This window comes from Centropristis striata, chromosome 5 (genome assembly GCF_030273125.1).
Source record: "Centropristis striata isolate RG_2023a ecotype Rhode Island chromosome 5, C.striata_1.0, whole genome shotgun sequence".
Taxonomy (NCBI): Eukaryota; Metazoa; Chordata; class Actinopteri; order Perciformes; family Serranidae; genus Centropristis; species Centropristis striata.
This window is the reverse complement of record NC_081521.1, coordinates 14068596-14090681: the sequence shown is the minus strand read 5'-3', so window position 1 is coordinate 14090681 and position 22086 is coordinate 14068596. Positions and strand designations below refer to the sequence as shown.

Sequence of the window (22086 nt, the reverse complement as noted above, 5' to 3'; positions counted from 1 at the left end):
GCAGAAGCAAAAACAATGCGTTAATAAACATAAAATATATTTCCACAGTCCAGCCCGGTCCTTATGACGAAGCGGAAGCCGACTCGTCTTCCTTTCCTCCATTAGGTGAGTGCGTGGTGGGAGACACTTTTCTCCGGCTCTCCGTGAAATAGACAGATTTAAAGTTATTTTACTAAATTATCGGCCTCGATTCAGCTAAATAACACGCAGTTGTTTTTTGTTTTACAGATTGCAACCATGGGCCGCCGACCAGCCCGCTGGTAAGTCCAATCGTTCAATTCAGAAACGGACCAAATTAGTGACACTCAGAGGAAAATGGCCCCGGTCCACCATGTGCACTGAGCTAGCGGTATCCAACAAGCCCTGTCCACAAACTCAAACTGTTTTTACTGTAGTATTAGAAAAACCCGTGGCCGTTACGTGGAATGTATTACTGTTAATACGTTGCTTTATTGACAATGTGCCGATGCAGTCTCAATGGTACAAATCGCTAACGTTAGCTTGTTAAAAGCTACTTCAGCTAACGCCAGCTAGCATGAAGCTAGCGCTGGCAGCTAGCCACTTTAATGGTTTTCATGTAAATGCACACTACACATGTGTGAGTTCACAACGCTCTTTATGGGATGCATGGTTAAGGATTTAATTAACATTACTAGAGCAATGTTACAAAGTATAACCGGTTTAAGGGCTGTGAGCAGTCAATAGCATCTTAACCAGAGATTCTGCTATATTAGTGCAATAAAGAGCGACTAAATTGTTATAATATGCGGTCTCAAACGCCTTTCAATACTTCTAATAATACCCCAAAACAGCAGTACAACAGTATTTGTTTATTGAAGCCTATTATGGTGTTTAAAGGGTCATAACATTAGTGGACGCTTTCTAAAGTCCAGTCCATGTTCAGCTATGTCCCATAAGTTGTTGCAGCAATTCTTGGGTTGATACCATTTGTTACACACATTTGGAGCTGAAAAATGCAATTTTATTCATGTTGTGATTGGATAAAAAAAAGTCATTAAAAACCCTCCAGAATATAACATCTTTGGACATTTTTGAGATTTCTGTATTTTCAGCACTTCTGTTCTAAAACTGCTGAGAAACCCCCTTATTGTCAATATAACCTAGGAAAGCTGCACATCCTCTGGATGCTCTAGGTCTCATTTATGGTTGTAAAGTTTCATGGACTGTGATTATCCTAGACCTTGTGAATAGTAACAGGTTAACTTACTTGCTATTTTTGAAATGTGCTGCTTGAGTGTGCAGTAACTAGACTGGTTTTATGGCTCTTTTGGATCCTAGAATAGACTTACTAACAGCACGTCATTATTTAGTAATACGGCTGTAGATATTCTGTTTCAAAAACCAACAATGAATCAGTTAATTAGCAAGTATTGTTTATTCAAAGGCTGAACATCTGATTTCTCTGTGCTATAGAGCTCTATTTGTTTCCCAAAACGATTATCCAATCACAAGCCACAGTTGCACTGGTTGATCACAACCATGTGTATTAATCTGCAGCTGAAAATGGTCCCTAGCAAATGCCCCTTTTTCTCCTGTTCCAGTATTAAGTAATGTTCACTAAACAGTGGCCAGCTCTTATCTTATTACTGAAAATGCAGCTATCTGTTTACATCTTGAGTAGAGCTCAAACCATCATGGTATAAAAGGTAAAGTCAAACAAGTGCTTGTATGATTAAATATTTAAAACTGTCTCCACAGCTACCGCTACTGCAAGAACAAGCCCTACCCCAAGTCCCGCTTCTGCAGGGGTGTGCCTGGTAAGCTGGTTTACCCTTTATTCAACATCAGTGTTGTGAAAATGCAGGTAGAGATGTCAGTAGGCCTGGGACGATAACAAATTTTGCTGGACGATATATTGTCCCACAAATTATTGCCGATAAACGATATTATTGTCAACATGATAATATATCATAATAATGCACACCCTTTCAAATACAATACACTTTTATTTCTCAGTGTTTTTTACCATTGTAATTGTAATTTTAAGAACGTTTAAATATCCTAAATAAATAAAACAAACATTTTTTTTTTTTCTTTAAAGGGCAGCATTTATTTTGCGATGTAGCAAACTCCACTTTCTGTGAGCGCACATCGTTTATATTTACTTTGTCGACCAGTGTTGACTGTCGGGACGAAGGCTCTGCATCTCCAGCTGCAGTTTTTTTCCCCAGCTGGGAAAACTGGGTCGGGTGGTTCTGCTTTAGATGGGCATGCAAGTTTGTTGTGGCGGCTTTTTTTGTTGCCACCACTTTTGAACAAATTCGGCATACAGGCTCGTCCGTGTGTTGATGGGCTCACCTTTTTCATTCGGTTTGAAACCGACATATTCCCACACCGGGGCTTTGGCATTTGGCTTTGCAATCATCTTTTTTCCTCGCGTTGCTCCGCACGAGGCTCACCTGCTGCACTCTGTGTGTAGCCAATGCTAGCGGCCCAGCCTTCCCCACAGAGACAAAGAGACTGGATGACTGACAGGAGGGTTCACTCCGCTCATTCTGCTATGGAACAAAAGCGCCCAGGTGCTGAGATCGAGCACAGAGTGAACCCTCTTGTCATCCAGCCTGCTTGGAGGCAACAGACGAGGAAAACAAACACGCATGCGCATGGCGATATATCGAGGCCGGCAAAATTATTGAGTTCATTTAATTTATCGTGCGATTAATTGATTTATTGATTATCGGCCCAGGCCTAGATGTCAGTTCAACATTCTGCTTAACGGTTAAGTTCTTGACGTAAGTTTTCAAAGTTTTGTCTGTTTGTGCAATAGCAAGATAGTGGCCTTAGATTTGTTTGGTGTCATTTTGACCTCAGATAAATTGTATAGCACAAAAGTCTTTTTTTTTTTTTTCAATTTAACTCTGCAGCTTATTAAGCCGACCAGTCTCGCTGTAGTGCGGTTCTGGTGTGCAATGGCTGCAGACAGTAACTCTGTGGTTGTGTATGTCCTCAGCTGGGAGGTGCTGAGTGCTTTAAGGGACCACTGAGACAAAATCGTACTGTTGTCTGCAAATGACTGATAATTAATGATCCACTCCTCCTCCGTGTGATGTTACTCACCATGGTACAACCCTGGTTCCAAAAGTTGGGATGCTATTTAAAATGTAAATAAAGACAAAGCATCAAATTTGAAATTTATCCGTTTAAAAAAAAAAGTTGATCAATTTATCAGTTGTATGAATGTTTTTAGTAGACATTTGAAAGTTAATCCCTGAAACACGTCTGACTGTATGATTTTTGAGAGCTGTTCCTCATTGATTTTTCTTTGTGTGTAGATCCCAAGATCAGGATCTTCGACTTGGGCAGGAAGAAGGCCAAGGTAGATGAGTTCCCTCTGTGTGGCCACATGGTCTCAGATGAGTACGAGCAGCTGTCTTCTGAAGGTGAGGAGATAAGGAGCCTTGACCAAACACAAAGATGTACATTTGTTTAATTTAGAAATCTGGACTCTCTCCAAAATTAAAAAAAAAAAAAAAAAAAAATCCACTGCTGTGCTGCAGCAAGCAACCATTGCTTTCTTAGGAAGAAATAATTCAAATGAAATTTGGAGCACTAAAATGTTAAATGTTTGTCATTATATAATGTGTTGCATACATGTCAGGCTTTTGTTTAACAGGGCTTTCTGTTGTACCTGTGCACATACATGTATTTATAGGTATGCATGTAAAAGTCCTTTGGGCAGGGTAATTGTTCCTATTGTCATGATATCCAATTATGATTACTGGAGATCACCAGTCTGACAGGCTGCATTGAATATGTAACGTATGCGACTGTTTGTGAAGCAGCTGCTGCAACACTAAGCTCCCACTATGTTGGTCATTGAAACTGGCTACAGCGCCTTGGCTGTTATGCGTCGATACATATATTGGCTTATTTCTAGCTGCAGGTGCATCCATGTTCGCTTATTCTTGCTTCCCTGGCGATGGCTCAACCCAATCAACTGTCATTCTTCTTTACAGCAGCTTTTTTGCTCTACATTAAGCCATAGGTCATCTCACTGTCCTACTCTACTTTCAAGTGTTTAACTATTACCTTAAGTGATAATGGTTCATGTAGTAAGGAAGCAGGACGGTTTTAGAGAATGTTTTTTTTTTTTTTAATGTATTTTTTTATTCTGCAGCTTATTAAGCCGACCAGTCTCGCTGCAGTGCGGTTCTGGTGTGCAATGGCTGCAGACAGTAACTCTGTGGTTGTGTATGTCCTCAGCTGGGAGGTGCTGAGTGCTTTAAGGGACCACTGAGACAAAATTGTGCTGTTGTCAATAGACAGAAACGCACAAATGCACAGTAGTGGGCAAAATAAAAATTTGTTCCATTTATTTCTAAGTTCTGATAGGAAATTAGTTACAAATTGCCCATATCAGTGAAGGAAAAACCATCTTCGTTGTGTTGCCTCACCAATTGGCACAAGCTTACATGTATAGATTGCTATGGGAGATTTAGTGCATGCTTCTCTATACCTATATGACTATGTGGATACATATGTAGATACTTGGAGGCACTTGTATCTGTTTTATCGTAGAGGAGCAGGTACAGGAAGGTTTTAGAGAATGGCGTTGAGAGGAAAAACTGTAGTTGTGGCTGCAGCATCAACATGCTTGTGCACCTGTCAACATGTGCAAAGGAGGTGCACAAATATAAGAACTCATCTTCCACTAATTATCCTTTTTTTTTTTTTTTTTTTTTTTTTGATTGAGGTTGAAGTTGAGGCACTCATGTCTGTTTTGTTGGTTGTGCTCCAATGTGTAGCTCTGGAGGCGGCTCGTATCTGTGCTAACAAGTACATGGTGAAGACCTGCGGTAAGGATGGTTTCCACATCCGCATGCGTCTGCATCCCTTCCACGTCATCCGCATCAACAAAATGTTGTCCTGCGCTGGAGCTGATAGGTGAGAATCTGTCGTCTGCGTGTCAATGGTTGCTTTACATTCTGATGGACACAGTTGTCGTCATGGAGAGGCCAGTGAGCCGCCAAAATAAATGATAAATTGGAGTTTAGAATTGCTGTACAGGTGCATCTCAATAAATGAGAATATCATAGAAAAGTTTATTTATGTCAGTAATTCAGTTTAAAAAGTGGAAAAAACACATTATATAGATCCATTACACACAGAATTAAACATTTGATGTCTTAATTTATTTAATTTCTTCTAATTATAATGATTATGGCTTACATTTAATGGAGACCTAAAATTCAGTGTCTCAAAAAAATTAGTATTACAAAAGACCAATTTTAAAAAGTGTGTTTAATATGTAAATGTTGTCCTCTGAAAAGTATTTCCATCTATATGACTCAATACTTGGTTGGGGCTATTTGACTTGAGCTACTGGAAATGGACTTTTCCATCGTATTCTAATGTATTGAAATCAATCTTACTGAAAAATGAACATTGGCTTAAGATTTTTGGGGTAATTATTCTATCATATCAAGTGTATTTATCATATGGAGTTGATCATACCTGTCTGGTCTTGTGATTCTCAGGCTCCAGACTGGAATGCGAGGTGCTTTTGGTAAACCCCAGGGCACCGTGGCCCGCGTGCACATTGGTCAAGTGATCATGTCTGTGCGTACCAAGGCCCAGAACAAGGAGCACGTGGTGGAGGCTCTGCGCAGAGCCAAGTTCAAGTTCCCTGGACGCCAGAAGGTAAACAAGCATGCTCCCCATGAGAGATTATACAAGTAGAATATCTCGTACCATGACATTCATGCAAAGTGAAAATATGAGCTGAACATGCATCCCTGCCTCTATCATGGCACAGCTCTGCAGCTTATTAAGCCGACCAGTCTCGCTGCAGTGCGGTTCTGGTGTGCAATGGCTGCAGACAGTAACTCTGTGGTTGTGTATGTCCTCAGCTGGGAGGTGCTGAGTGCTTTAAGGGACCGCTGAGACAAAATCACTTGGGCATTTGCCTGTGTTATAACACTTTGTCATGTAGTTAAACTTATTTGAAATCTGAATCGACTCCTGTCCTCGTACTCTCCTTCAGATCCACATTTCCAAGAAGTACGGCTTCACCAAGTTCAACGCCTGCGACTTTGATGACATGATGGCTGAGAAGCGTCTGATCTCAGACGGCTGTGGGGTGAAGTACATCCCCAGCAGAGGCCCTCTGACCCGCTGGAAGGCCCTGCACGCCAACTAGAGCTGCTGTAGCCGCTCTGTAGCTACAGATGACCAATAAAGTGGGTTTGATTAAAAAAAGTGATTGTGGTGATGACTTTGATTTTTATTTCACTGGATTCAAAAACTGGATAACTATATAAAATGTTGGTTAGTAAGACAAAATAAAAACTTTCTTCAAGGGTCTTAATCTGTACAGCATACACTCCTCCTGTCCTTTGACCCTCACTTGGAACAGTAGGAGGTCAGGATTTAATTTTCCCAGTGCCAGAGTACACCTGGCTTCACTCCAAACCACTACATACTAGTGATGGGTAGATGAAGCCTCATGAAGCCTTGAACCTTTCCAGCCAACTGGTTCGAGAAAAGGTTCATATCTTGAGGCTTCATGTGCTCACAAACCCCCTGCTGGTCCAAATTGTCATTGACCTTTGAGCTGTTTGTGAGGCCTCTTGGTGCATGGGAATAATCACTGCAAACAGAAATAAAAACACCTTAATTTGATTTAGTGTGGATTTTATTTATCTGTTTTGATTAATATGTGGGTAATGCTAATAGCAGTATATTAGTAATTATTAATAATAATATATAATAATCATTATTATTTACTTTACCAGCATCATTTCAGTCAATGACAAAATAAATCCAATAGGACATGAGGTGTTTGTTAAAAATGTTACAGTGTTTTCAAAGCACAGGGCAGAGATGGGACATCAATTGTGCTTGTGACTTTATTGATTGCAGTTTAAAAACAATTTCTCCACTGTGCTTGGACTCAGTCGGTTTCTATTTTGGAGACAACCTCTCCAGCTTTCGAAAAAACTCGTTCGCATGGGACTGAGGAGGCAGGGGTGCACAAGTCGAACCATTTCCTCAACCACCGAGGCTTCGAACGTCATCAATGACGTCACTCGCCCTAAACAACACAAGCGTCGATACGCGCTCCACCAAAGACTTCCGGGATTTCTCGACACACGCTCCGAAGCATCGGCACGATCCAACCCATCACTACTACATACTACTACACTCCAAATTTGTTGGGCTTAATGTTGTAGGAATAAAGAATATATTCAGATTGGCTGAGTTTCTAAATTATGACCGGGTTAAGGTCAGGAAAGGTATGTGTAGGAGTTAAGCTCAGACCTGGGGTGAGAAGCAGAATAAGGAGGGAAGACAGGATGTGAAGGCCTCAGCAGACTACAAACACACATACATTTTGAAAGGTCAAGGAGATGTCAAATCCCCAGATGCACGGTTAAGGGTGGCAACTGAAAAGCATCACGCAAAAATTGACCAATTGCGTTAAAAAGCCCACCCAATGGACGGGGTGTGCCCAGCCTAAGAAGAGGAATGTAAAATTTGTAATCACTGTCTTGTGGTGCCATCAAGATCACATTGCAGTCCAGCGTCCAGCGCTGAGCTATTCTTTTAATAAATGGTTAACTTTATTCATTTGTTCTGAGTGTTAGAAATTGTAAACCTACATAAATAACTGGATACACTGGACCAGCGGTTCCCAAACTTTTTTAGCCGCGCACCCCCTTCTATGTCCCAACCATGTTGACGCACCCCCAGTACCCCACACCTTCAAAAACAAAATGCAATAAGCTTTTTTATAGCCATATTAAAGGGGGCATGTTTAATCATGCTCAAATGAGAACACACATATAATTAAATAATCACCATCACAACAATGCACACTCGCATTTGAATTAATCTGAAACAGTTTCAATATAATGCAACAAAGTTATGCACAATTTTCCACTTTTAAGAGCAAAGAGGATGATGACAGGCTCAGGATCAGAGGCAGATAAGTAGAGAAAATGTTATATTTTTTTAGCCGCGTTGAACAAAAATTACAGTTTAAATGAGCGTGGAGCTAAAACAACCCATCATAACAGGTTGGAAAAATGGAAGAAGGTCATTTCTACGCTTTATTTTAAGATGAAGTGCATTTTGAATAGCCTGCATTTATTTTAGTTTTTGATTTTACATTTTACAAAGGAAATGTTTATTTACACTTGTGGGGAAAAAATGCAATTGTGTAATTATCAGACGGCCATTACATTTTTCATCTCGCGCACCCCCTAGCAGCAGGGAATCCCTGCACTGGACAATAGTGAAAGGTGAGAATTTGTCAGGGGTGAACTTTTGAATGGAAGGTATCATCTCAGTTTGTTCATCAAAGTATGCAAATTGATTTTAATAGAATGGGTCTATTTAAAAAATATTCAATAAAGATTGGATCAGATCAAATAATTTAAGGACAATTTCCATAACAGAGTATTATCATTGGGGTAGCCAGTTTAAATAAAACTTCCTTGCAGTAGACTATCTGACACAATAGGAAGAGCGCATTCAGTGAGTTCACTCAAGTACTCTTATTGTGAAAAATCCTGTAATATTTTATAAAATGTTGAAATATCTCAATATTAAATGCTTCCATAAATCTGTAAACAAACTTTGACCTGCCCAAATACTGTTTTCTTAAATTATAAACTTCAATCAGACTACTTCTGCTCCATTTTCAGATTTCTGAGTCGTTCTGAAGACTAGGTGTTCCCAGAATCATTTCAACCTCAAATTAAATTTAAAAAACAAATCTGTAGATTGATTTCAGTAAATGTGATTAAAGCCAGAGCCAGTTTGTTTTTTATATTCTATGCAACACTTTAGGCAACGTCCATTTCTTTAGGATCTCTGGTCTTGCTTTATTTTTTTCTGTCACTTGTCCTTTCTCTCTCACCTCTCGTCTGTCTTTATCACACACAATGACACACATAAACACATCAGTTTCCATCTTTAGGAACCTCTCCTCTGTCATCCACCCCTGTACTTTGCCCTTTGCTAAAGATTTGATTAATGCATGTGTTAGAGGAGAGACCCCGGGCACACATTAGCAAAGTAGTCACCAGAAGTTCACTTTGAAGAGAAGAAAGAAGTATAACCACGAGCTCCAGCGATGATCTGTGCACGCCTCGGGCCAAGTGTGCAAAGGGCTTTCTCTGGGCTTCAAGTGTCTGATCCAGAAATGTTTTTTTTAAATACTTAATTGCAAGGCTTCTTACTTTCACAAACATAATGAGTCATTTCGCTTTCTTTACAATATTGTACCCTGCACCCCCCCCCCCCCCCCCCCTTTTTTTTTTTTTCAAGGTATGTATTCACAAAGTAAATAACAAAAACATATATACAAGGCAAACTGGTATTCCCCAAATGAGGATCTCCTAGAAAAGAAATAAACAACAAACTAATGACACACAAAAAAAAGATAATATAATGACAAAATAAGCGGTGGTGCATGTATGCGTGTTCATGAATCTGTGTGTGTGTATGCATGTGAGAGTTAGTGTTGGGGAGGGGACCATTTAGTTCATCTCCTTAATTTGATTAAATATTTCCACTGTTTTTACCAGCCTTTCTTTACAGTATAACTTATTCCAAATATGTATTTGTTCCCTATTTCTAAAAGTTAGTCTTTCCATCTCTAAACTTTGTTCTGCTGTTAATACCCATGCTCTTAATGTTGGTGTATTTGATTGTTTCCATGCTTTAGTCACCTGCTTCAGGACGGTTACTCTCAGTAAATAAAAAAAATAAATGTCCTTTGCTCTTATCTTCCCTTTTAAATAAATACCTAACCAATGTTGTACCTGCAAAGGTTCTTTAAACTCAAAAATGTACTTTAATATTTCCTCAACTCCTTCCCAGTATGTTGTTAATACTGGGCATGTAAAAAGCATATGCATATAATTAGCCTCCTGTTCTCCACATCCTTGCCAACATCCCTTGTCTAATCCAGAAATCTTAGAGAAAAACAGTTTAAAAACTATCCATAATATTCTTATAGAACATAACATTTTTCGTGAAGAAATTGAAGCTGAGACTCCTGTGGATTCAGTGAGCCCAGTGATGATGTTTGTAATCAGTAGTAGGCAGTTCATTGCAGTCAGGGCATTTCTTGAGTCTCAAACTCAATGTGTAAAATGAGCTACTGCGACCTTAAGCTTTATCAAAGGCTCATGAAACTTAACGACCACAACCACCCACTGAGCCAAATCTGAAAGTTTGACTGATTCAAGAGTAGGGTGCCTGCGAAGAGCACAAATTCCTCTACAATCTGTCCTAGAAATGATCTATAAATAGTAAAAGTTTTGGGAAGGACGACAGGTTGTTTGAAGAAAATTCAGATAATTTCCCAGCTTCTCTCCACTCTTAAGTGTGATGTCATCCACCCTAACTCTGAACATTCCATCCAATACACACCCAATATAAACAAATAATAATAAATCCCCAGCAGATCTTGTGTTTTTTTCAGGGCTGCTGCAAACCTGTAAGTCTCTGCTCTCTGTTCTTCCTATTTGGCTTGATGGAAATCCTGGATTTGGACTCCAAAATGAAGTTACCGCACTCTTGTTTTGCTGTAAAAAGTTAGTAAAAATAGTAATGCAGAAACAGAGTGCAGTAACTACAATGTTGTTGTCATCTTTTAGCTTTTATATTTTGTTTTCAGTGAATAAACATTTTAAATAGATTTTGTTAGAAGTGTATTAAAAAGTGTTTAATAACTACAGTATATTCAAAGATTTGCATATTTTAGACTTAATATTATAAAGTAATGTTATATTTTAGTCTTAATATAATTTTATCACACTTTTTTACTTAATCACTATCTAGATAATAATTTCCCTATCAAATACACTTATAATTTCTATTTATAATTAATTTATTCTTCACTATTCAACACAATGAAGAAATACAAGGCAACACTGCTTTTGTTTTATGTTTAAATGCGTAAATACATCCAAATCAGACCGCGGTCTGCTTTGGTTTTGAGTTAGATTTTGTAGTTACTGCAATTTTTATATAATCATTTCTCTGAAATAAAGCAAAATTGAAATCTAAAACTTTGTCACAAGATAAAACAGACATCAAGGAGTTAATTTTTAGTTACAACTCAATTTCGACCAAAAATGTAGTTCCTGCAGTTAGGCTTTGTAGGGTAGTATAGTTCAGGCCATATTTGTATTTGTATTTTGAAAATTGTTGAGCAACCCCTGCAGACATAAAGCAACGACGAAGCAACCCTCCTGGCTCCGCCTCCAGACTCCACCCTGTTGCTCTGAAACTCCAAACCTCCTCTAGTCTTTTTCTTCACACCCATTTCTCAGAACTGGTGCAGAGAAGTGCACAAGTTTTGACGTATTAACTGAATTATTATTAACTTATTAACTCGCCTGCTAGAGAAGTGTAGCCTGCAGTTAGACGTGTTGTGGAGTGAGAAGTTCCTCCCACAGGAAACTCAGTGACTAGAGCAGCTCGAGTTTCACCAGAGAGGAGGTGACAAGAAACAAACAAGTCCACAACTGTCAAGCTGGTAAGTCACTGTTTCTCTAGCTAGAATAACTTTTATTCTTTTACAGTGTGAGTCATGGATAAAAGTCTCTCTGCCGAGTGTGACTTGTAACCTGAGATGTCTGTACGTTAATGTGTGTGTGTGTCAGAAGGAAAGCACACTCATCCCCCCGGCTGGTCGTTGTTTGACAGTTATCAAGTATAGGAGTGTATGTAAAGGCTTCTTTAAGAGTTGTATTCCTGTCATGGTCATTTTAATACTGCATCATGTAAACCTGTCACATCTGCTGGTGTAGATTTGAAACCTACAGCTGAACATGGTGAACTTCCCCTTATTTTTTCCATGGTATCATGTTGGTTTCCCCCTGACCCTGAATAACCTGAAATGAGCAGAGCAGCATTTGAAGCCCCTCCTGCCCTTTGACCTGCCACAGGTCTGTTTCTATGTTAACGGCTGCTTCAGACAAAAGGATTTATGTGACTGTGAGTGAAACAATCGCTTGTATCTTCTTGTGTGTTTGTGTGTGTGTGTGTGTGTGTGTTCTTGTTCTTCCTACATAGTCAGGACCGGAACATGTTTTTAACCAACAGAGTGAGGACATTTTTGCAAAGTGAGGACATTTCGGCCAGTCCTCACTTCTTTAAATCTTTTTGAGATTTCAGACTTTGTTTTAAGGGTTAAAGGTTACATGATAATAATAATTAACTGAAACTGTATTGTGTGGTTACAAAACGAACTAAAATTATAGTGAAAATTCGTTTTCGTCTTTGTCAACTTTTTTCATACATAATGAAGATGGATGAGACAAAGGAAATAAAGTCAAAATTTAGTGTGACCTCTTTTAATCTCCCACCCAACAAATACCCCATTACAAAAAACTACAACTAATAAAAACTAAACTAAAATTAAAGCATTTTTTAAAAAAAAGTACTAAACTAAAACTAGCAAACTCACTGTAAAAACTAACTAAAACTAACTGGATTTGAAAACAAAAATTCACAACAAAATTAACCTTGCAAGGGAATTCACTGTTCCAATGAGAGACCTCACAAAGATAGAAGTACAAGAATGTGTACACTGTAATGTGTGTGTGTGTGTGGGCTGATACAGTTCAGACAGTTGGTTGGCTCTTTGTTCATCAACTAAAAACACAAAACTTATTTAGTTATTTTAGACTTTTTGCCATTTTTTTGGACTGCAAGGCAGAAAAAGGGTTTAAAAAGTGAAAAATAATTTTTTATGAATATAAACTTGATTAACAACTGTCACTGAAATTACGTAGGTGTTTACTAAAAGTAATAATTAATAATATAGACATATCTTTTTAGTGTAATGTGATTTTTTTATCTATAAGAAAATAGATTGGGCCTTTTAATAAACGTGCTGCTGCCTTGTTGCTGTGATACAGATGGATTATTATTATTATAGCAATACAATTAAATTTGCATCATCATTTCTGTAATAATTGCGGTTGGATTAGACTGTGTGTGTGTGTGTGGGCTGATACACTTCAGACAGTGGGTTGGCTCTTCTTATGACAGTTGTGTTGAGGCTAAATATGAAGCTTAGTAAATGAAACATGAGTTTACAGTAGTTAAGTTTATATAAAAAAGAAATGGATGTTCTGTGGTCAGCAGTGAAAACTAACTTTAGGGGAGTAAAACACCTTTCACATTAATCAAACGGCTGAAGAGTATTTTTAGGAGATATGAATAGCTGTACTTGTATCAAATGACAAAACTGGATAAAGGCCAAAAATATTTGTTTTGTCTAAACATGTTGGCTTTGAAGGAATTCACAAGCTTCTTCACATTGTGCTGAGAGTTAGCTGAGAGAGTTTGGCCTCATTCATTAATATCTGCAACTTGAATCATTCTAACATGGAGCTACTTCTGCAGGAAGTGAAAACCAAAGGAGCTGCCATGTTTAGTAGCATCAGTACACTGTAATAAATTATTCTGTAGTCATTTCATTTTACTTAATATATTTGATAAAATGTATTAAATATAAATGCGTCCTTGATTTTGAGGCAGTTGTTTAAGTAGCTTTAATATAAAAATGTTTGAGATAGAATCTACTTATTTTGATCACATTAAATATAATCTTTATGTGTATGTAATTCTAAATCAAGAGAATTTTGAATGAATCCAAAACAATATAATTAGTCAGTTTTCAATTGACAGGCACTTCCTGTTAAGTTGTTATTAACTCAACTTGTAACATAGTTAGATTTAATTAATATTATTGCATGCAATCTGTTGCCTCAATTTTATTTAGTAGCTATTGTTTATATTTTTTTTTTTTTTTTTTTTTTTTACAGTGTAGTGGATATAAGATAAGTCTATTAGATGCTAGCTCACCTGGTAGAACCTGAGAGATGAGTTCTCACAGCAGTGTCCTGGTCTAACCCTACCCTTGACCTACCTGTCTGTCTGTCTGTCTGTCTGTCTGTCTGTCTCTCTCTCTCTCTCTCTCTCTCTCTCTCTCTCTCAATAAGGCTTTATTGGCACGAAAGTTAAAAAACAATATGGCTAAAGCACAAGTACATTTTTTTCAAAATATTTGGACAACACAAAAACAGTAAGATATAAGAATCAATAAAACTAAATATATACATTTCATAAAATATATGTGTGAGAAAAATCAATGACAAATATGCAATTCATTAAGTTATTAGAATTAACAGCTGTGGAATCTTCTGGCACAATGAAAGCAGCCAGAGGTGGGCAGAGTGAAATTTCTGGCCTCGAACAGAAAGCATTTTTGGCAAAACCATAATACCTATCATTGATCCGACTTCACTTTGAGCGTCCTGAGTTCTTCCTGAACCTCTACATATGTTTTTCTTTTAAGAAACATGAAAAAATAGCTTTGTTAGAGCGATCTAAAAAAACAGTTAAATCTCACTTTTTCCGAAATCTTCCTGCGTTTTTAATATGGGACCCAATGAGGCTGTTGGTGGTTTTGGTGGCGCATCTTTGCATCGTACGCCCAAACTATAACTCTGACAGCTTTACCAGAGGATTGTGAGTGAGAAGACAAATTTTCCTACATTTCTATGTATAAATTATTTCTGTAGAGTGGAATTTGCGGCCTGGAGTGCAGTTTTCAAATTTATTTTTTGACAGTTTTACCTCTCCCTCTACACTCTGGGCGATGACATCACACACTCTGACACGAACATTCCGTGCAATACACACCCATTATAATCTCAGAATTTCTCCAAAAATGATCATGGTCATTGAACAGGGATTGATAAAAAACAATATGACCTATCGAAATGCAAATTAATACACCAATACACAAGACTTGTGTCTACTGTTTAAAGTTTAAATGGAGTCTCTAGGTGAAATTATGCCGGAGAAGTAGACGTCTGAAAATCTTCAATTTATGTTCTTTTTTGCTCATTTTCTTTCGGCCGTCCAATTCATTTCAATGCAAAATTTTGGGCAGTTCGTATTCCGTATTCCGTAGAGAAAAGTAATAGCACACGATCCAGATCAAACCGCACGTTTTGATATATAATTTGCAATTTCGTCCCGCTACTAGTCCTGCAACTCTTCGAGTTGCAGGACTAGTAGTGGGACGAAATTGCGTCCGCAAGAGGAAGAAGAAGAAATCCACAGTATAACAGTAGTGCTCGGGGCGAAGCTGGTCCCTACAGCTATTGCTGTATGGGACCAGTGCTCGGTGCGATTGCCCCGAGGCCCTAATTATGGATAATGGCATGATTCTCATCAACATAACTGACAGAATGTGTTTATGTTATTTAAAAGACCATACGGCTTAGTAAAATAAAATTATAAAAGTAGTATTGTAATTTAAATCCTGTGATATTTTCTACTGTATAATTGAAAACAGCTTAAACAACTATTTTGCTCTTTAGTGGGTGTAGGCTTTGTTCCTATTAAGAACTAAGAACCTCCCTCCTGACTCCAGACACATACTGTGTAAGAGCAATATGTCTCAACTAAATCTTCACAAGACATATGATAAAAGTTTCCTAGAGCCACGGGGCCAGCTGCAGAAAGCAGAAGCAAACAGTGGCGGTTCTAGACCAATTTTACTGTGGGGGCCAAGGAAGGGCCAGTGTTTAATCAGAGGGGCACATTAAAATCGTCAAAAATGATATTTAAGCATTCAAAACCTTTATTTTAGCTAAAAGTCTCATATTTGGACTTACTTTTTTTTTATTTTGAAAGTGCAGTAAAGTGAGAATGATCTTTATATTTAGCTTTTATTGCACAATTAAACTATTATACAATGTCACATTCTGAGATATTCATTCAATGAGATATTGTTTGAACAAAAAATAGGTAAGAATTGTTCCATCGTTCATCATTATAAATTGATCATTTTATTATTAATTTGACACAGGGGCCACAGCAGGGGCCAAGGGCTTCTTCACAGGGGCAGTGGCCCCTGGAGGCCACTGTGTAGAACCACCACTGGAAGCATTCCTTCCAGTGAATGGGCGGAGAGACTTTTTGTGTTCACAAACTGTAAATGTTTAATCAGATCAAAGTTACTCTGTGTCTCTTACAGCCCTGTGCCATGACGTCCTTTTTCCTCCTCCTGCTCTTCTTCCTCGTGGGGATGTGTGATGTTCAAGGGGCTTCAGATTTTAGAATCTGTGCCTTCAACCTCCAACACTTTGGAGAATCCAAGTCCAAGAAGAGTGATGTCATGTATACTATTACCAGGGTAAGACAAAGACAAATGGCTGTGGCTGAGATATTTGAGTAAATGTTTTTTATTCATTCCCCTTAAGATGACTTAATTACTCATTTCATACAGAGTATCAATGCTCATCAGTAATGAAATTCGCCATGGTTACAAATAACTTTTCCACATTTTTATCACCTTTTGTTGAAAACTATGCACTAGGATTGGGTGATTCCTATTTTTTCAGGTGTGTGTGTGTGTGTGTGTGTGTGTGTGAATATATATATATATATATATATATATATGGGTTGTTGACAAATAGGCAGTAAAAAAGCATTTTTGAATAAAATAAGGATATGGATAAGGATATGTGGTGTGAAATCTGACATTTGAGAAAATATAAGGGGTCAATAACTTTGTCAGTTCTTCATTTTTACTGAACAGCGCCATAAATTTGTCCTATGGTGTGACGTTAAAAAAGAATAAGAAATTATTTTTCAAATATAATATAAATAACATGAGAGAGATGTATCTTCATTGTTAAACACTTCTTTACATATAGTGTAATGTATGTAATTGTGTAATATATATATATATATATATATATATATATATATTCTACAATGCAGTTCAACTTTTCATTGCTCTGATGTGTGTTCCAGATCATCTCCCGCTGTGACGTGTGTTTGCTTCAGGAAGTGAGAGACAGCAAAGAAAAAGCTTTACCACAACTGATCAGCCAACTTAACAGGTTATTACTCTAGTTCACACACACCGAATACAGGAACACATCAGTAATCACCACGACTCATCACACACACAAACAGCAGTATCACCAGCTGTACACACGTCTTTCTCTGTGTCTTTCAATATTCAGGTATGACAAACAACACCAGTATGCTTCTGTGGCCAGTGAGAGACTGGGCAGATCTGCCTCGTACCAGGAGCAGTATGTGTTTGTTTACAGGTGGGTGTACACACTTGTGCTTCTTTACAGTGTGATTCACTATAATGTTGAGTCCGTAACATGAACTGTGTTTATCTGAATGTGTGCAGGACTGATACAGTGACAGTCACTGGTCAGTATCAGTACCCAGATGACCGACCAGGTGATGTTGATGCCTTTTCACGAGAGCCTTTTGTTGTCCGCTTCCGAGCCCCAAAGACTGGTCAGTACTCAGGAGCTCCTTCTAACATGATGAAAGCATGGTGATGTTCAGTCATATAAACACGACATTTCCCTGCATCCTCCTTTCCTCCAACCCCTCTCTATATATTCAGCCATAAAGGAGTTTGTCCTCATACCTCAGCACACCACTCCAACCAACACCACTAAAGAACTTGATGCACTGTATGATGTTTTGCAAGATGTGAAGAGGATGTGGAGAACTGAGGTGAAAGCACTTTTGAAATGACAAAGTTTCAGCCAATAGATGCCTTGCAGCTGATGTCTCAAGCAAAATGATGAAAAGTTTGTTAACAGTTGGTTGTCTCCATATTTGCTACTGGTGACAAACATGAACATGTCTTGGATATGTTGCGCAGTGGGATGTGATAACAAAAAGAGGAAGACATAAAGACTAAAGAGGGAAACAGACGCCAGAAATGGTTAACAGCCATTAAGATGGCAGAATGTACGGCGACTAAAAGTAGTTAGCTTGCTTGTTAGCCTGCGAGCTAATCATGTGTCAGTAAATACGTTCATGTAAACGATAACTGAACTGGCCAAATATCTTTAAGTTTTTTTCTTTCAACCAGTGAATCCATGTTCACTGGACATGCCTTTTCATAGCAAGCTGTACTCTAATTGTCTAACTGTCCCAACGACTGCTGTCTTACTCCGTTAAGGTTAGCAGTTAGCCGTAGTTAAGACAGACTTTATGGAGTAAGATAGGAGTCGTTGGCTTAGTATATGTGTCACTTTAATAACAATAACCTTCCGATATGCGTCTGTGCTCTTGTAGGCTTTCAGGTTTTCTATCTATAGATAAATGCTGATAAAAGTCAGGCATTGACTCAGACTATGTCAGTAGCTGGTAATGCGGTGGCCCTGAGAGCTCACAGCACTCCAGCTTAAGAAAACACATGCAAATACACAAAACACAAGCAAACTGAGAAAACATCTTCAACAATTTGACAACACAAGAGCAGCATTTAGAAAAGGCGCTGCAAAGACCACAACACAACAGAAGTGTTTCCAGAGGACACTTAAAAGCGATACACAAGTCTGGACACGCGTGTGATATTATCATGTTATTTTAAGATAATGATAATTTCACAATCATAGCATGCTAATGTTAGCGGACGATCGATACCAAGACCAATTCGGTGCCGTTGAGAGAATCCAACTAAATCGTGCATCATTCATTTATTTAATTTAATAAACTGCAATGTGATTTAAACGGGCTAGCGGGCTAACGCTAGCGGGCTAACGATATATATCACGTTATAACATGAAAATAAAATGGTGCTAGCATTAACTTGACTGTGAATACGTGCCCCGATACGTTCTGTACCCAGTATGATGGTGACAACAACAGACAGCGTTAGAAGTCACGTGACTGCAAGGCATCTATATTTAGATACAGTTAGTTTTGACTTACTGACGATAATGTTGTGTTTGTGTGTGTATGAGCAGAATGTGATGCTTCTTGGGGACTTCAACGCTGACTGTGGTTACCTCGCTAAGAAGAACAGGAAGAATGTGCGCCTGATTACAGAGAAGAATCTCGTTTGGCTCATTCCAGAAAAGACCGACACCACTGTGCGATCGAGCACCTCCTGCACCTACGACAGGTGAACTCAAGCCAGGTTTCCATCCAAATGTATCACATATTTTAACAAACAACAACAACAACAACAACAACAACAAAGATGTACACTACTGCTCAAAAGTTTGGGGTCACTTAGAAATGTCCTTATTTTTGAAAGAAAAGCACATTTAAAAAAATCAAAATAACATACAAACAGTCTAGACATTATTAATGTGGTAAACAGCTGATTTTCATATTAAATATCTATTGTCCTGTGTTCCAGTGGCACATTGTGTAAATCCACGTTTATAGTGTTGGAAGACTCATTGATCATTAAAACACCTGAGCATCATGTTAGCACAGCTGGAAACTGTAATAAAATGATCCTTTCTCAGGCTGGCTGAGTATCTAGAGGTAAAGTTGGAGATTAGTACAGATTAAAATGAATATTTCTGTCCTCTGCGATGTCTTTTCTATATTTTCGATTCATTCTGTAACTCATTTAATGAATAAAACAGTTTGTTTTCATGGAAAACAACAGACATTTTCTGGGTGACCCCAAACTTTTGAGCAGGTATTAGGAGTGTGTTCATTAAGATAAGCAGTAGGTGGCATTATTTCTCCAGACAGAAAACCATAGTGTCATAGAAGAAGAAGGTGACCGGGCGAACCTCAGACCGTGAAAAAACAATGTAGAAAACCCGATAGCAATATTTGGCGCAGAAGCTTTAGTAGGAGATTAAGTCACATGCTTCATGTACTTCATCATTTATGCTAAATCAATTTCCATTGCAAGTGAGAGAGAAGAGTTTTTTTCATACAAATTGAAAATAAAGTACATAAAAACTGGTCAATGCAAACACACCTTCACAATGTTTTTCTACAGTCTATAAAGCATTCACTGTCATTTATTTTTTGATTTGGCCCAGGAATAAAAGAGCGATGCATTTTCATTTGCAACCTTCAGTGCGTTGTTACTGTGGCTGTGTGTGCAGTAACTATTTCTGACCTGCGTGAAGTGAAACTGGGCTGAAGCAGCCAGGTGTTCACAGAACCAGGGTATTAACAGGAAGCAGGGATGAGAGAAAAGTTCAGCTTAGCCTCATTTACTTGGGCTTTAAACGCTGTGTTTTCAAACCGCAAGGACAAATCCTACTCGTTGTACCTTGAACTCTTTGACATGTCTTCATATCTTGAGCATAGACTGTATATAAGTAATGGACGTAGTCACCATGACGTCACACATTGATTTGTGGCCCGTTTGAGGCATCGAGGTAAGCGTTACACTCGTCGCCATCTTGTTTCCGATACGCGGAGCAGACCATATCTGGACTGTGGAGGAGGAGAGGGATCTGATCACTGACTACAGCCTCTCTACACCTCAACCTGACTGAGAGAAGCTGCTGCTAATTCATGTTAGCATTAACCGGGATGTTCCTAAGAAAACTGAACAGCGACTCCTTCGAGTGTCTGTTAGCAACCAAACGCTAAACAAGACATTTTTAATGAACAAAATATTCAAATAATGAAAATACAGTGAAAGGGTCAAAGTTATGAGACCAAACCGGTAAACGTCCTTTTTTTATATGTATATAATGTCATACCTTTATTGACACATTGCTGTGGATACGCATTATTCTGCTTCTCTCCTGATGACGGCTCCTCTTGTTAGTGACCTGTCAATCAAAGGTAGCCCCGCCCCAAATCATGATTCTTTATCTTCTATTTTCTTCAAAATGGGGCCATTATTTGAACTATTAACATGAAATTGTCTTGAAGAAGATTTTTTACTAGTGACTGAGACCATAGTGTTGTCCTAAAAAAAATTCAGCGGTAATAAAGCAAGTGAGAAGTTTTCTCATTTTGTATTGAAATGAATGGACCCAAATGCTTCTGCAGCCGCCGTCAGCGCCCCCCTGCTGGAATTTTCGGTAGAATGCAGCTTAAGGCACTTCCTGGTTTGACTAACTGCTCAGACCCGGAGGTTGCCGCTTGATCTTGAGTGAGAAAACATGAGTAAAATTAATATTAGTATGAGTATGAGTATTAAAATTCTGTCCACTCTGTGTGATACAACAGGATCGTTGTGAATGGGGAAACGTTTGCCAGAGCTGTTGTTCCTTCTTCCGCCGGCCCATTCAATTTCCAAATGGAATATCGACTCACAGAGGAACAGGTAACAAGCTAGGCATGTGTGTGTGTGTGTGTGTGTGGATTTAAACATAACAAACTTAAACCCAGCTTGTGTTCTCTAAAGATGTGTGCTAAGTGGTAAACTGTGTCTTGTGTGTTTTCTGTCCAGGCGCTGGAGGTCAGTGACCATTACCCCGTGCAGGTCCTGCTGAAGAACAAGGCCTTTAGTGAGAAAATATCAAAGTTCCTTTTCTTGTTTGTCCTCGGCCACCTTGCCTTCCAGATGTTAACAACGTAGCATAATGATAAACCCATGTGGATTTTTGCTATCATGGACAATCTCAGGGAGGCTCACTTCACTAACCAATGAGAATTTTGTGATTCTGCAATGTGTGGAGTCCAAACTGCCAAATATCAAAAAACAACGAAAATTACTCAACTGCTGATAATTACTATTATGTTTTTCACCATTTTGTACAATAATATCTGCCTTCGTATGGTTCAAGAATCTTTGATTGATCGCACTGTAGAAAAAAACATACAGATGCTGGTAGATGTTGAAAGGCTGATAAATTGTTTCCTGAAATTAGTAATCTTTTCACTTAATGTAGTTAATTTTCTCCTCCAGTCAGGGAAGTATTAACCAGTTATTACTGGTACTCGCCCTCAAACTGATCCAAGGTAGACAGGAGAGCGATGTGGTGGTGTTTAAGAGAGAAAAAAGAGGGAAAGATTACACGGAAGACATATGATTGTGCACAGTGTTTCTGTAGAAAGCCTAATTAATGATTTATATGGAACACTGCCTTGTCACTATTTTTTACCCACCCATCCAAACCAGTGTTATCTTCTATTACAGTTTTTCTCAGTCGCTCAGTCGTTTTTTTTTCTCTTTTGCACAATGCTGTGAACAAATTAGATTTGCAAAGAGCATATGCAATAAAAATATGAAACATACATATTCAGTGTGTTGTACTCAGTTACCTCACTAAATACAGTAATGTGTAACTTTATGTGTAAACATGACAGAGACATTTGACT

The 22086-nt window shown here is 38.4% G+C and overlaps 2 protein-coding genes and 3 non-coding genes across 6 annotated transcripts; all 5 read left to right on the top strand.

Annotated features, from left to right (window-relative positions):
* Nucleotides 1-85: 85 nt before the first annotated feature.
* On the top strand, nt 86-6219 carry rpl10 (ribosomal protein L10). 2 transcript variants are annotated; one of them, XM_059333850.1, is made up of 7 exons: nt 86-105; nt 229-260; nt 1720-1778; nt 3294-3401; nt 4767-4905; nt 5499-5661; nt 6005-6219. In XM_059333850.1, exons 2-7 carry the CDS (start codon nt 238-240, stop codon nt 6158-6160), a joined length of 648 nt encoding a protein of 215 aa, XP_059189833.1. In that variant the 5' UTR covers nt 86-105; nt 229-237; the 3' UTR covers nt 6161-6219. The 2 variants fall into 2 exon arrangements, with proteins under 2 accessions (XP_059189833.1, XP_059189832.1); XM_059333849.1 differs by lacking the exon at nt 86-105 and having other exon boundaries at nt 138-260.
* On the top strand, nt 2880-3012 carry LOC131972418 (small nucleolar RNA SNORA70). Its single transcript, XR_009394476.1, has one exon. It is a non-coding gene; the product is annotated as a small nucleolar RNA SNORA70 (small nucleolar RNA).
* On the top strand, nt 4133-4265 carry LOC131972419 (small nucleolar RNA SNORA70). The gene has a single exon (XR_009394477.1). It is a non-coding gene; the product is annotated as a small nucleolar RNA SNORA70 (small nucleolar RNA).
* LOC131972420 (small nucleolar RNA SNORA70) lies at nt 5779-5911 on the top strand. The gene has a single exon (XR_009394478.1). It is a non-coding gene; the product is annotated as a small nucleolar RNA SNORA70 (small nucleolar RNA).
* Nucleotides 6220-11311: 5092 nt separating the features above from the next.
* Nucleotides 11312-21470, top strand: dnase1l1 (deoxyribonuclease I-like 1). The gene is made up of 9 exons (XM_059334096.1): nt 11312-11515; nt 16040-16198; nt 16822-16910; nt 17037-17126; nt 17216-17328; nt 17441-17553; nt 18798-18955; nt 20992-21088; nt 21215-21470. The coding sequence occupies exons 2-9, from the start codon at nt 16049-16051 to the stop codon at nt 21341-21343; spliced, it is 939 nt and encodes a 312-aa protein (XP_059190079.1). The 5' UTR covers nt 11312-11515; nt 16040-16048; the 3' UTR covers nt 21344-21470.
* The last annotated feature ends 616 nt before the right edge of the window (nt 21471-22086 follow it).